Source organism: Leptinotarsa decemlineata, unplaced genomic scaffold (genome assembly GCF_025532065.1).
Source record: "Leptinotarsa decemlineata unplaced genomic scaffold, Ldec_3_MD MMD2_tig00026336_RagTag_RagTag, whole genome shotgun sequence".
NCBI lineage: Eukaryota > Metazoa > Arthropoda > Insecta > Coleoptera > Chrysomelidae > Leptinotarsa > Leptinotarsa decemlineata.
In genome coordinates, this window is record NW_027412692.1 from 7,044,705 (window position 1) to 7,057,875 (window position 13,171).

At 33.2% G+C, this 13,171-nt stretch overlaps 1 protein-coding gene across 2 annotated transcripts in view; it reads left to right on the top strand.

Moving 5' to 3' along the window:
- The window catches only part of LOC111503038 (TWiK family of potassium channels protein 7), a 100,578-nt gene that overhangs the window by 42,263 nt on the left and 45,144 nt on the right, over positions 1 to 13,171 (top strand). For both annotated transcript variants that reach the window (XM_023157241.2, XM_074183296.1), the window contains one exon: positions 9,508 to 9,676. In XM_023157241.2, the coding sequence (XP_023013009.1) occupies positions 9,508 to 9,676 (169 nt within the window). The remainder of the gene's footprint in view (positions 1 to 9,507; positions 9,677 to 13,171) is intronic.

Genomic DNA, 13,171 nt, shown 5'->3' on the forward strand with positions numbered 1-13,171 from the left:
ATATATATATATATATATATATATATATATATATAGCTATCTATATAGCTATATTATATAGCTATCGTGATTCTTATATATTCAAAAATAATTATTGAATAACGAAATTAGTTAGCACCCTAACTATATTAATAAAGGGGAGCTGTTGAAAGCCAGTTTATTCACCAACCAGTTTAGCCAGTTTATTCACTTCAGTACTCATTTTTATTAAAACATTTTGCCGAAGAGTGACATTCTGTACCAGGGTAAAAGCAAATTTCAGGACTAGTCGACTATGAAGTACAAAGTGACAGGATTTTCTTTGAATTTTTTAAAAACATCGGTGCTATGTGGCGAAATTCCCGGGAAAAAGCCATTGACTGTTTCGTTGGCAGCCATAATGATCCAAATCTTGAAGTAATCCTTCAATTTTCAAAGACTGCCAAATAGAAGTGGCATGAATATTATATTTTCATTCGATAATTACTGTTCAGTATATTTATTCTCTGTTGATGAATAAAATTTCCTCTTTGGTAGAAAACATATCCACACAATCAGCATTTCATCATTTTGAATTCAAGCAACTTATTTTGTGAAACATATTTGACTCTCAGGTCATTCCAAATTGAGGCTTGGCACATTCAATAGGGTCCGAGTAATTTAATCTCATAGTTTAGACAACTTTGAGTTATCATATAAATCAGTCTTCATTCATCCATTTCACGTCTGTAGATTGCATTAATGGACAAACATTCAATACCATACTGAGAATTTGTAGACAACTTTGGTTATTCAATTAAATTATTCTGATGAAATACCTGTTCACACAATCCTCAGCTCACCAAATCCACTTCTATAATAATTAATCAAAATGTGACATCTCCGGAGAGCTGAGGGAATTATATGGTTCAATTTGTCGTGTAAATTAGCTCCTATGCATACACATGGAATTTAATTACAATGGGTTGATTGCCACGTTATTTATTAATGATAATTTTCCAAAAATATATCAATAATGAAAATTTCAGCTTGGTTGATTGTCTAATCAAAGGTTTACGTCTGAACTATTATGGTATCGTGGTAATTTTTTTTCAAGGACAAAACACAAGCACTACAGGAAAATCCTCAAGGCACTCTCAGAGCGGTGCCTATGCGAAAGTAGCGATTTAATTGGATTTGAATTAAAATAATAATAATAATATAACTTTATTCACAAAAAATAAACACAAATACAGATACAAAGTTACAGTATAGAATGAATGAATAAAGTGATTTTAGGATAAGTGCAAAGTACTTGTTTCCCATAAAAATTGACATTATGTATGAATGGTATTATGCACAAAAAACATATGCATGTAACATTTAGAAAAATTGACAAAATACAAAATATTATAAAAATTATTGAAATGTAAAAATTGTAACAATTTAAGAATGCGTGTGTATATAAATAAATAAGTCAAGTATCAGAAATAATACACAATGCAATAAACATTTCTTAAATGAATGAGACAGTAAAAAAAACGATAAGTAGCCAAGTATATTATTTCCAATACCAATTGGAACAGCACAGAGAAGGAATTCCCGCCTCGACATAGGCGTCGGCATATTATTTTTCAGTGGTAGTTTTTCAGTTACTTATTCTTATAATCATAGCAATTGATCACCCCATGAAATAGTTATCTCAACTGAATTTTTCCATCATGGCTAATTATGAAAAACTTCGAAATTTAAGGTAGTTGATTTCCGAGTCGAAAACTCTAAAATACAATGAAAACACAAATAATCACACCGAATTCTCGTCAAACATATATTTACAAAATAATAGAAGCCAACAAAATTGCTAGAAAAATCAAAATTCTTCTTCGCTATATTCGGATGAGGTAGAATCATCATCGGATTGAATAACGATCGGATTTATGGAACTTTGCACATAATATTTGTTCTTTCCTTTTATAACTTGGGCCACACAGTTCTTTCACACATCACTATCACCTACTTCATTCACCACTCGCCTTATATTGTCAAGCACTACAGCATTCAAAGTCGGTGACTGATTACATTTCCGCAAGCTTTCTTTCATTGTGGCCCAAACCATTTCAATTGGATTGAACACACAATAGTATGGAGGCAAACGTAAAAGAATATGACCACGTGTTTCACACATCGAATCAATAATATACTCTTTTTTGAAATTACATTGTTTTATGGTCGCCAATAATACCTTTTCCGTTGAAATCTTTTCGGGTATTTCCATGTCATTATTTCACATGAAATCAACAATATCTGCTTTTTTGTGTTATTGTTTGACATTGTAGTCAATAACCAAGAATGATACAAAGCGTTATCCACAACAATAACCGAGTTTGTAGGAATATTTGGGAAAGCTGCTCACTGAACCAGGTTTCGAATAAAGTCGCAGTCATATCTTCGTGGTAATCAGCAGACGAATCTTTTATATTTTTGGCTGACAGAAGCAAAGCGTTAGGTACGAAACCACTTTCATTCCCGGCATGCAAAATTATAACACATTTTTCCCTTGAAGAAGGTGTGTTCAAAGCACAATACTTGGTTTCGTCTACCCAGCCATATTTGACAACATCATGGGTGTCAAACCAAGTTTCATCGAGGTAGATTATAACTCTGCTGGATTCTCGGTAGTTTTTATTCGCCTCAAATATTCTTGTCGGAGTTGAACAATGCGTGTCGATTACATTATGACCATCCGATTGTTAAATTTTTTATATTTGAAACCACAAGATAATAAGACACCTCGTAAAGTTTCTAAAGATTTGTAATTGTAATCGGGATAGTCCAGTAATTTATACCAAATCATTTCCAAGGTTGGTACTTCATTTTTTTGGTATATACTATAAATAACGTATTTTGAGACACCCTGTACACATAGAAGAATCGCACGTTGAAACAATATAGCCCCGTTGAACTGCCATGTTTTTTCTTAAATAACGTATTCTGAGATACCCTATACACATTGAAAAATCACATGGTGAAACGATAGAGCCCCGTTAAACTGTCATGTTTTTAAATGACGTATTTTGAGACACCCTGTGAATCCTGATGACAGCTGTGTTTTTTTCTTTCACGTTGGCAGCAATTTTTTCTTATCCAACTCAGATTTTTCATTCATTATTATAGTAATACCATTGTTTTTATAATTCAACTGCGTTGCTATCTTTCAACTGAATCTCTCCGATACTCATTCCATTCTTCTGTGTATCGACCACGTAGCGACGTTCTGATATAATATTATTATTTGTCAAATTAGAAACCTGCTGATGCTTTCAAAATGAATGATGTTCAAATTCAAGGTGTGAGAGGGAAAAACGTTAATTCGGAAAACATGTTATGGAAGATCCGATTTTAAAAATTCGTTACAGTTTTGTGAAACGGGTTGAAAATATAAAAAATACGGGGGTGAATTGAAAAAATATCATCAGGTGGTATAGTATATACGAAGTCAATTCGAATGGCATAAAAACTAAATAGTTTCTTTGTATGGTATGTGCGGCGTGAACGTTATACGAGGTCTAATCATTATTTTTATATGGGAGGTTTTATATGGTATCAACTAGTAAATTTATCAGCCCCGGTACATTAGTCTTTTATTTAGCTGTTCGGATTAACTTCGTATAAACTACACAAGACGTTTATATAGTTGATAAACTCTTATTCTATGGACACAGGCTTACTGTGCAAATGAGCTCAGAGGAAAAATGTTAGGATCATTACATGCGAGACATTTTGGTGGAAACATTTTGGTGGTGATAATCTCTAAGTGGATCCGACAATGTATTATTGAAAGATGAACGAAGTTCAGAAATTATCAATACTTTGAAAAATATTTTCATTATTCATGTTATTCCAGATAATTTCAGATAATATGCCATTATCGTCTCTTGAATAATTGTACAGTTAAAACCGACAATTTTAACGGGTAACTGAGATGTACATAGAAGTACAGTTCAATTGTTCATTCCTTCAGTTTTTTCGTGGATTCAAGCGGGGACGACGATATGGCCGCGCTCGTTTTACTTTTTGCAATATTAGTACTAAAAAGAAAAAAGAAAAAGTGTAAACAATGGTACAAGAAGTGGCTACAAAAATGAAATGCATCTTCCCACATAAATTCATTGAAAGAATTAAGGGAAGAGCCATTAGATTTTCTTAATTATTTGCGCATGACGCAGTGTACCAAAAATTACTTTCGTTGGTTTCGGTTTTGATTAAGAAGCAAGATACCGTCATGAGAAAAGCAATATGTCCACACGACTGCTATCTTGAGATTTTTAGCAACAGTACGATCGTATGTTTGTCTTACATTTTGTACAAGAATCTCTTCTCAAGCACTCAGACAAATTATCCCAGAAACATGTGCAGTCCTGTGCAAAGTGTTGCATTTATAATTAATGAAAGAAATTAAAACATTTTTACGAGAAAACTGCTTTTGTTACAAAGGAATCAAATTGAATCAAAGAATTTACTTGAAATTAGAAATTCAACTTGAATTTTTGAGAAACAAACGGCACCTAGTCTTGCGTTGTGGGGTTCAGGGGAAGTTTGACCCGAGCTGTCGACACAAACTAAATTGAAAAGTATGGACAATACCAGTTCAAACCGCCACACATACTCAGTTCAGTTTGTCATTTCAGTAAAAAATATTAATAATTTCATTTCTCTGAGTTGAACTGTACAGTTGAAAAGTTGGAGTTGAACTGTGACCAAAATAGCCACACAAGTACAGTTTTAACTGTCGTTTAACTGTCTTGAGTGACCGATCTTAGATGATATAGTTCACATTTGAATTCGTCAAACGAGTCTGGGTCGATAAATTTGCCTTATCATGGTAATAATAGATTAATTACAGTGAGATAGTTGTAACCGCAGGGAAATTTCATAAGAGATTGTTAATGGCAGTCAATTTGATGAAGATTTCCATATCTATTAAAAAAATATACTCGTATTGGCTATATTGACACTGTCAAAATTATGTTTGTTCAATTTTGGTTCGAAGAATACCTATTTTATTGTATTCTGGTTATGTTTTTTTTGTAATTTGTAATAGCAATTATTCATTTCGAGTTTGACGTCAAAGCTTTGCTTTGTACCTGAGATGCAGTTGAATTCTATCTGGGGTCGTTGTAAGGCGCGTCGTTACATTATTTTCACTCTACTTGTTTCCGGCAGATCTCAAACTTTGCATCTGTGACCGCGTTTATTACTTCTGATGATATATATGGCAGATCGAAACAGCACATGATTGCATCATGGATGTAACAATTGTGGCCTTATCAAATGCACAATATGTGTTTTTGAATTTAGAATTTCGGAAAAAAATGTATTTATTTTTCAACATAATCTCCTTGCAGTTCTGTACACTTTTCCCAACGACATTCAATAAGTTCGATACCACTTTTTTTAGTGAGAACTGTTTTGTTCCTCAAAATAGCCATTAACTGACTACATCACTTTTTTATTGTTGGAAAATCTTTGACCACATAGCCATTTTTTCAAGTTCGAGAACAGAACATAATCCGGTGGCAATTCCACCTTTTTTCTGATAATTTTGGTCATTGCGATATCAGATTTGTGAGCTGGTGCATTGTATTGATGAAACAACACTTTTTCTTAGCCAAATGCGGCCATTTTTGCTTGGTTTTTTCACTCAAACGATGCGATAAGTTTGCGTAATACTCGCCGTTGATAGTTTTATCTTTTTTAAGATAGTCAATGAAAATTATCACACGCGCATTCAAAAAATTCGATGCCCTGATCTTGCCTACAAATGAAACGGTTTTCGCCTTCTTTGAAATCGGTTTTTCCTTTTGAGTGTGTTTCATCCTTGGTTATGAAACGACGCAAGAATTCTGCTTTACAGCAAATGCAGTGTCTTCACGACACTGTATTTGCTGTATTGAATGTGAGCAAACGCGGCACCCGTCTTACACACAGCTTTCCCCTGTCCGCCTCTCGTACGGCCTCGTTTAAACTCTGCTACCCAATATTTCACTGTTGTAAAGGAAGGATCATACTCACCCAGAGTAGAATCCAGTACAGCTTTTGTTTTGGTTGGGCTGAGGCACATCGAATAAAAATATTGTACCACATAATGGATGATGTGCACAGATCTATTGATAATAACAAACTCTGTCTTCTGATATTATTGGGACTATTCTAAGGCGTTCGATTGCATACAACATGAGCTCCCCTTTGCTATTTTGGGCTACCTAGGGTTTTCAATACATGCTGTAGCACTACTAGAAAGTAACTTTTGAAATCGTTTTCAAAGAGTTGTGTATAATAACGAAGAATCTGATTTAATACAAATTGAAAACGGTGTTCCTCAAGGTTCAATATTTTACCCTCTCTTGCTCGTTTAGTAGATACACATCTCAATTTCATAGGTCACTGCAATTTATAACCATGCATTGTTATGCCGTCGATACTCAGCTGTACATGGAATTCGACGAGAATTCAATTGACGAAGCCTATGGCAAGTTAATACCGATCTCAATCTTTGTCAACTAAATATTGCCTATCTGTTAATGCATCTAATGGCATGATCTTCAGTAGAACAGCGGCAAGAAATCGTTGTTATGGTCTCATAAATCCCTCAAAAGGAGTTACAAAAAACTTGGCCTATATCTTGACAACAGACTTCGTTTGAAAACACTCATTTTGCAAATTCTGAAACGGGGTTATGCAAATTTGAAATTGATATATTCTAACAGATCATTTCTGAATAGAAAAAGTGAAATTATACTCTGCAATGCTTTAGTTCTTTCACATGCCAAGTGCGCAGACGTGGTGAATGGTCCGGGGATTTTGAAGAGTGACAGTTTTAGAATCCAAAAGCTCCAGAATGCATGCATTAGGCTCATTACGGGTACGAGGATCGCGTATCGCGGATCTTTCACCTTTCATATAATCGGATATCCATTGAATATAAACCTCTGCCATTAGGAAGCTTCAAACGAAAGATAAAAAATATCTTCCTACAATAAATAGATCCAACTAATCAAATCATGTCGAAATTAATCAACCTTTCTCCAAACTCAAAAAATATATATTTTTTGTATTTCAATATCGCAATTCCAATTCCAATACAATTCCAATTCCAGGAATATTTCATGAATAAACATTTGAGGATATTGTATTATGCTATGGATATGCCATGGATATTTATATCTTCTGGAGAATATTCCCTGAAAGTGGTCCTGGCGAACCATTGATATATTCTAAGAATATTTCTTGAATATGAATATTCCAAGAATATTCATATTCTTGGAATATACAATACAATATACAATGAAATATTTGATGTTTCTACCAATATTAAAATTAATAAATCTAATTCAAAATATTTATTTACTGAATAAAATATTCCTGAATATTGTCTTGTTACAAAATTTAGAAATGTATTCAAATTAGGATGTTTCTACTCTCAAAAAATGTATACCGAAAAATATATTAAAATAACAACTCTGTGAATTCATCAGCACTAATTAAGAAATAATAAATATATCATTTCATTGAAAAAAAGAAAATGTATTACATCAATATAGATTTCTCACTTCAAAAATTAACCCAAAAATGAAGTATTTCAAATAAGTGGTAGGATACGGTCCCTTCAATGAATTTCACTTACTTAAAGTTATCCAAACTTTGCTCACCAGAAGAGTTTTCCTGATATTTGTCCAACAATGCATCAGCCAGTGTTTCAATATTGATACCTGGAACAAAATGTACATTAACGTTCATAATCACTATTTGAAAGTGACAAAACAAAATTGGAATAAAAATCAAATAGATATTTTTCTCATAGGTGCCTCATGAACATTTACAACTTCTTATGACCTGGATAGCAACTTGCATTTCCTTGTTGGAAATGTTTCAGTTTCTTGGCCAGGTTCCATTCTTCTTCCTTTTGGGCATATTGATACTATCTTGAAAAAGAATGATAAAAGTTATGAAAACAAATGATACAAAAGAATGTGTCATTCACGTACTTTTCTCTACTGAAGATACAAAACTGAAACGTTTAAACATGTACTTAGTCAAACCAACAAATCCCACTCACCAACTCTCCTCGGGCCTAAAATGATGTATAGTAGGTTAATCACCATGACTTTACTATCGATACTATTGTATTTCACTTACTTTTCTCAAAGACTGAATATGCAACTCTACTGTTTGAAGATGCAAAAGCAAACTATTCGCTGTACTACAAATTGGACAACCCCAAACTATAAACGGTACACTAAACATGAGAGAATTATACTTTGATAATAACACCAATACACCATGCATTACATACGGGAACCTGCCATGTCAACCGTCAAGTTATATCAAATGTGGATTTCAACGTAAAGCTGATAAGCGTTGTCTGTCGCGCACTACACTTCAATTGACCAATGAGAAACGTTCAGTCCAATTTTTCACTTTCCCATTTCTCTGTTGTCAGAATTTGTCGCTTTGTAAATTGAATAATTTCAAAAACAAAAAGACAAATAAGATGAGAATAAACCGATTTATTGATGCAATTGGTTCATTTATTGGCCCATTCAAATTTTTTTGTCGTTTCCAACAGTTGCAGTTGGAGCAATTCATCAGAATCTTCGCGTTGAGTTCAAAAACTGGTTAACACTATTAGGGTTATATACATTAGGTTGGGCATTCGATTAAAATCTAAAAATATTTTTGTTTCTGAATATTGAATTATTTTAATACGTTATCATAAGATAATTGAAAATTCCAGTAATACATCAACAAAATATTCCAAAATATACCGTGGGGATATATTCTAAGAATATACCATATGGTATATTCGATCGACAATATTCTTAGAATATTCACGGGGGAATAATCCATTTATTGACATTTTATGCACATTCTTTCGAGAATAATCCTGCCATATTCATTCAAGCATATTCTATGAATATTTTAAAGGCATGTATATATTCCAAGAATATTCTACGAATATATGGAATATATACCTTTATTTTATGACATAGACGGAATATTCCATGAATATCTGATGTTGTATGGGCTGTTGCACTGTTCTTGATTGCATACTGTTTTTATTTGTTCTTACGGTTAGATGGAAGAGCAGTCTCTGCGATGATACGCAGATTTTGAATCCTGTCATTTGATTGGTTGTAATTGTATGGAACCATCACTAGAAGTCGTTATTATTATTATTATGTCCAATTTTCTCCATTTTCACAAATTCAACGAGAACGTTCGCTTTTAATGGCTTCCAAACAAATACTGAACAATGCAGCGTCTTCAAACTTAACACATATGCTTTATAGATTGTGTAGGTACTTCCTTATACAGTCATTTTACAAACAACTACCGCTATCTGTAGGTCAGGCCGGGTGATTTTGGGACCACCGTCGTGTAAAAGCAATAAAAACCCAGTTCGTGTTTTTTGTATTTCCGAAAAAGATAATACTAAAATATGATTCCGAATATCGCCTTATATTTATTGATCGAAACGCTTTTTCTTAGGTTATGGCCACATCGTACCAATGACAACCGAAGGTCGCGCTTTCTGCATCGTCTTTGCCCTCGTGGGGATTCCCCTAACCCTCACTGTTATCGCCGATTGGGGACGATTGTTTGCAACTACGGTTTCCACGGTGTTTCGTCATATTCCTCCACTTCCTGTCAGATTCAGGTAAGTCACGTCATAATGTTCTGGACAGTGGTCGTTTCGGTGAACTGAAATGATATATGAGACATTCTGATTCATTTTATATTTCTCATTTCATCAGTATATTTCAAAAGGTCTCAATTATCAAAAATAGGGCTGTTCCTTCATTCATGAGATGAGTTTATGGAGTGATCATAAAAAGCTGTCCAATAACGTCACGAGTAGTTTACGATCGAATCGATGAATTTGCTTTTGATTGACGAAATTCAGGATATGATACGTCAAAATCTCTCAACATCACTCCTATATATACATTGTCACCATTTAAAGTGCGCACCATATGGGATTTTTTTTTTTCAAAAAGTTTCAATGAAATTTGACCTCGGCACTTGTTTGTGCTTCAAATTTAACTTAAAATGATGCGGCCAACTGCGACCCACTGACGTTCAGTGTTTGTCAAATTCAACTTTTTTTTTGAAAAAAATTGAAAAAGTGCGTTTCTAGATCGAATTTAACAAAAAGTTACTTGAAAAAGTTGTGTCTACGGCAATTTTATATCCATATGCCAAATTTCATGCAACTAGGATAAAGTTAACGTTTTGCTTATTTTTGACAGATATTCCTTTTTATTTTAAAAAACAAGTTCGGTTAATTGTCATCAAGTTATGTATACATAACAAACTCATCATGGAGTTTAACTTTTCTGATAAATTTTTACTTACACGGACATTTTTAGAGAGAAATTAAAAATGTGCTATAAAAATTTTAACATGACTGGTGCAAAGTTTGAATCACTTGGCTATTTTCTTAAATAAACGTCAGTACCTTCAATTTTGAAAAAGCAGACACAACTCAAAAACTGCAATAGTTATTATTAAAATTATTAGAGTTGAAATTATATTAAAATTTCAATATTCAGAATTTACAGATTATTTATAAACACTAACTAGGGCGGTAAAGATGCTTAATCACGTTGAATTAAATTTTTGAGTAGGTCTTGACAAACAAAATGCATGCTATGGTAGTGTCAAGTTGTCGATTTACTTGTAAAATTTTCAACAGTTATTGTTGCAATAATGTTGTCTCTTCAGGAAAGAATAGAAATAGTTTTAATATGTGATGGGAATACACCATACCGGCAAGTAGATAACATTTTTAATGAACGGCATCCAGGAAAAAATGTTCGACATACTACTGTGTCAAGGATAATGTCGAAATTCACAGAAACAGGATCCGTAGCAACTCAATTTAATAAAAAGCACACTCCAAGTAAATATGATGAGGAAGCCCAACTTAAATTTTATGGACAGATGAGGCAACGTTCTCTTCAAATGGAACGGTAAGTTCTCAAAATTGCCGATGATGGGCCCAAGAAAATCCCAATTTCACAGTTGAATGTGGTGATCAGTATTCCTTTAAAACTAATGTATGGTGTGGGATACTCAACGACCAAATAATTGGGCCATTTTTCTTTAGGGAAAATTCATCATCCGTCGGGTATCTCAACCTTTTAAATAATGAGGTTAGTGAAGTTTTAGATAATATGCCTTTAAATATTAAATACGACCTATCGTATCAGCTTGATGGCGCAATACATCACACGGTTGCTGTAAAACAGTCCCTCCAACAAATGTTCAGAGGCAAAGTTATTTGCCGTAACTGGGAACATTATTGGCCACCTAGATCACCCGACTTGACGCCTTTAAACTTTTTCTTGTGGGGTTACCTGAAACAAAAAGTGTACTGAAGTAGACCATTTACTGACAAACATCTGGAAAATATCATTCGCGAGTGCTGTGGAAATATAAATCCCCGATTTATTAAAAATACAGTTACAGATGTCAGTAGAAGAACCATAATTTGTATTGAACGTGGAGGACGACATACTGAAATGTAGGCTATAAGTGTTTGACAACCTCATTCAGATAAATAAGTAATTTTTTGTACCCATTTGTATTTTCTATAATATTATTTTTGTTTGAAATTTATAATAATAATAATAGTTCTATCAAAATTATTTGCATTTTTTTTAAGTTGCTTCTTCGAAATCAAAGGTTTGTTTAAGAAAATAGCCAGGTGATTGAAACTTTGCACAAGTCATGTTAAAATTTTTATAGCACATTTTTAATTTCTCTCTAAAAATGTCCGTATAAGTAAAACTGTATCAGAAAAGTTAAACTCCATGATGAGTTTGTTATGTATGTATACATGAATTGATGAAAATTAACCGAACTTGTTTTTTAAAATACTTGTTTTTTAAAATAAAGGGGAATATCTGTCAAAAATAAGCAAAACGTTAACTTTATCCTAGTTGCATAAAATTTGGCATATGGATATAAAATTACTTTTTCAAGTAACTTTTTGTTAAATTCAATCTAGAAATGCACTTTTTCAATTTTTTTCAAAAAAAAACTTGAATTTGACAAACACTGAACGTCAGTGGGTCGCAGTTGGCCGCATCATTTTAAGTTAAATTTAAAGCACAAACAAGTGCCGAAGTTAAACTTCATTGAAACTTTTCGAAAAAAAAGTTTCCCATATGGTGCGCACTTTAATGGTGACACTGTATGTTATGCAATGATTTGTAGTTTTTGAGCTATGAATTTTTCGATGGCTATATGACAATTCTCTGCCAGATTAGCTTGAATATTCTATTATTTTTGCATAAAATGATCTACTCTTTGAAATAACAGAAAGATGAAAAATTTTTATTGATATGGAGGAATCCACATTTCAACAAGGTCAAAGGTCAAATCTCCAACTTTGAATTGAAAATCATTGAAAAATATTTCATGAAGTTTGCAAAACCATGAGCTTGCAAAATAACACGAATCAGTATAGTGGTACTACTTGTTTTCAAAGATTCTGAAATTAAAATTCATAGAAGTAATTATTTGTTTTTTAAATATGCTCACAGTGAGTTATTTCGAATATGATTCACTGAGGTTTGTCGTTCTTAGGGGGCGATAACTGATTAACAGAAAAACAGATATCAACCGATTTTTCAAAACTGATTTATCATATTTCCATAAATTGCAGAGGTTCTTGTTTGCTTCAATTGAAATTTATGAAAGCAAATTCCTTGAAATGCGATGGTTATCATCGGATTGATTCGTTTCAAGAAAATATGATGAAACCATTGATACAATACAACAATTTCCATATCATAGTTACCAGAACGGAGTTGAGAATACCCCATGTGTTATATTCATTGTGATTGTGAACAAAAACAAACTAATTTTGTGAACAATAACCGTCTAGTGTCTAGTACATCGAACGAAAACAACATTCAAAACAGCTTCAATGTCTGCTGGAAGGAAAAATTGAACTCTCGCACAGGGCCAGATTTAGGGGAGGGGAGGCGGGGCTACTGCTTGGGGGCCTCTACAGGAGAAGGGACCCACAAAAAAGATAAAAAAAATAAAATTTTTACGGGTCAGCAACTTTTACGTTTTTATATATGATGGAATTGGCCGATACCTGATGAAAATCCATAACTAACGTGTGTGTCGCCATACA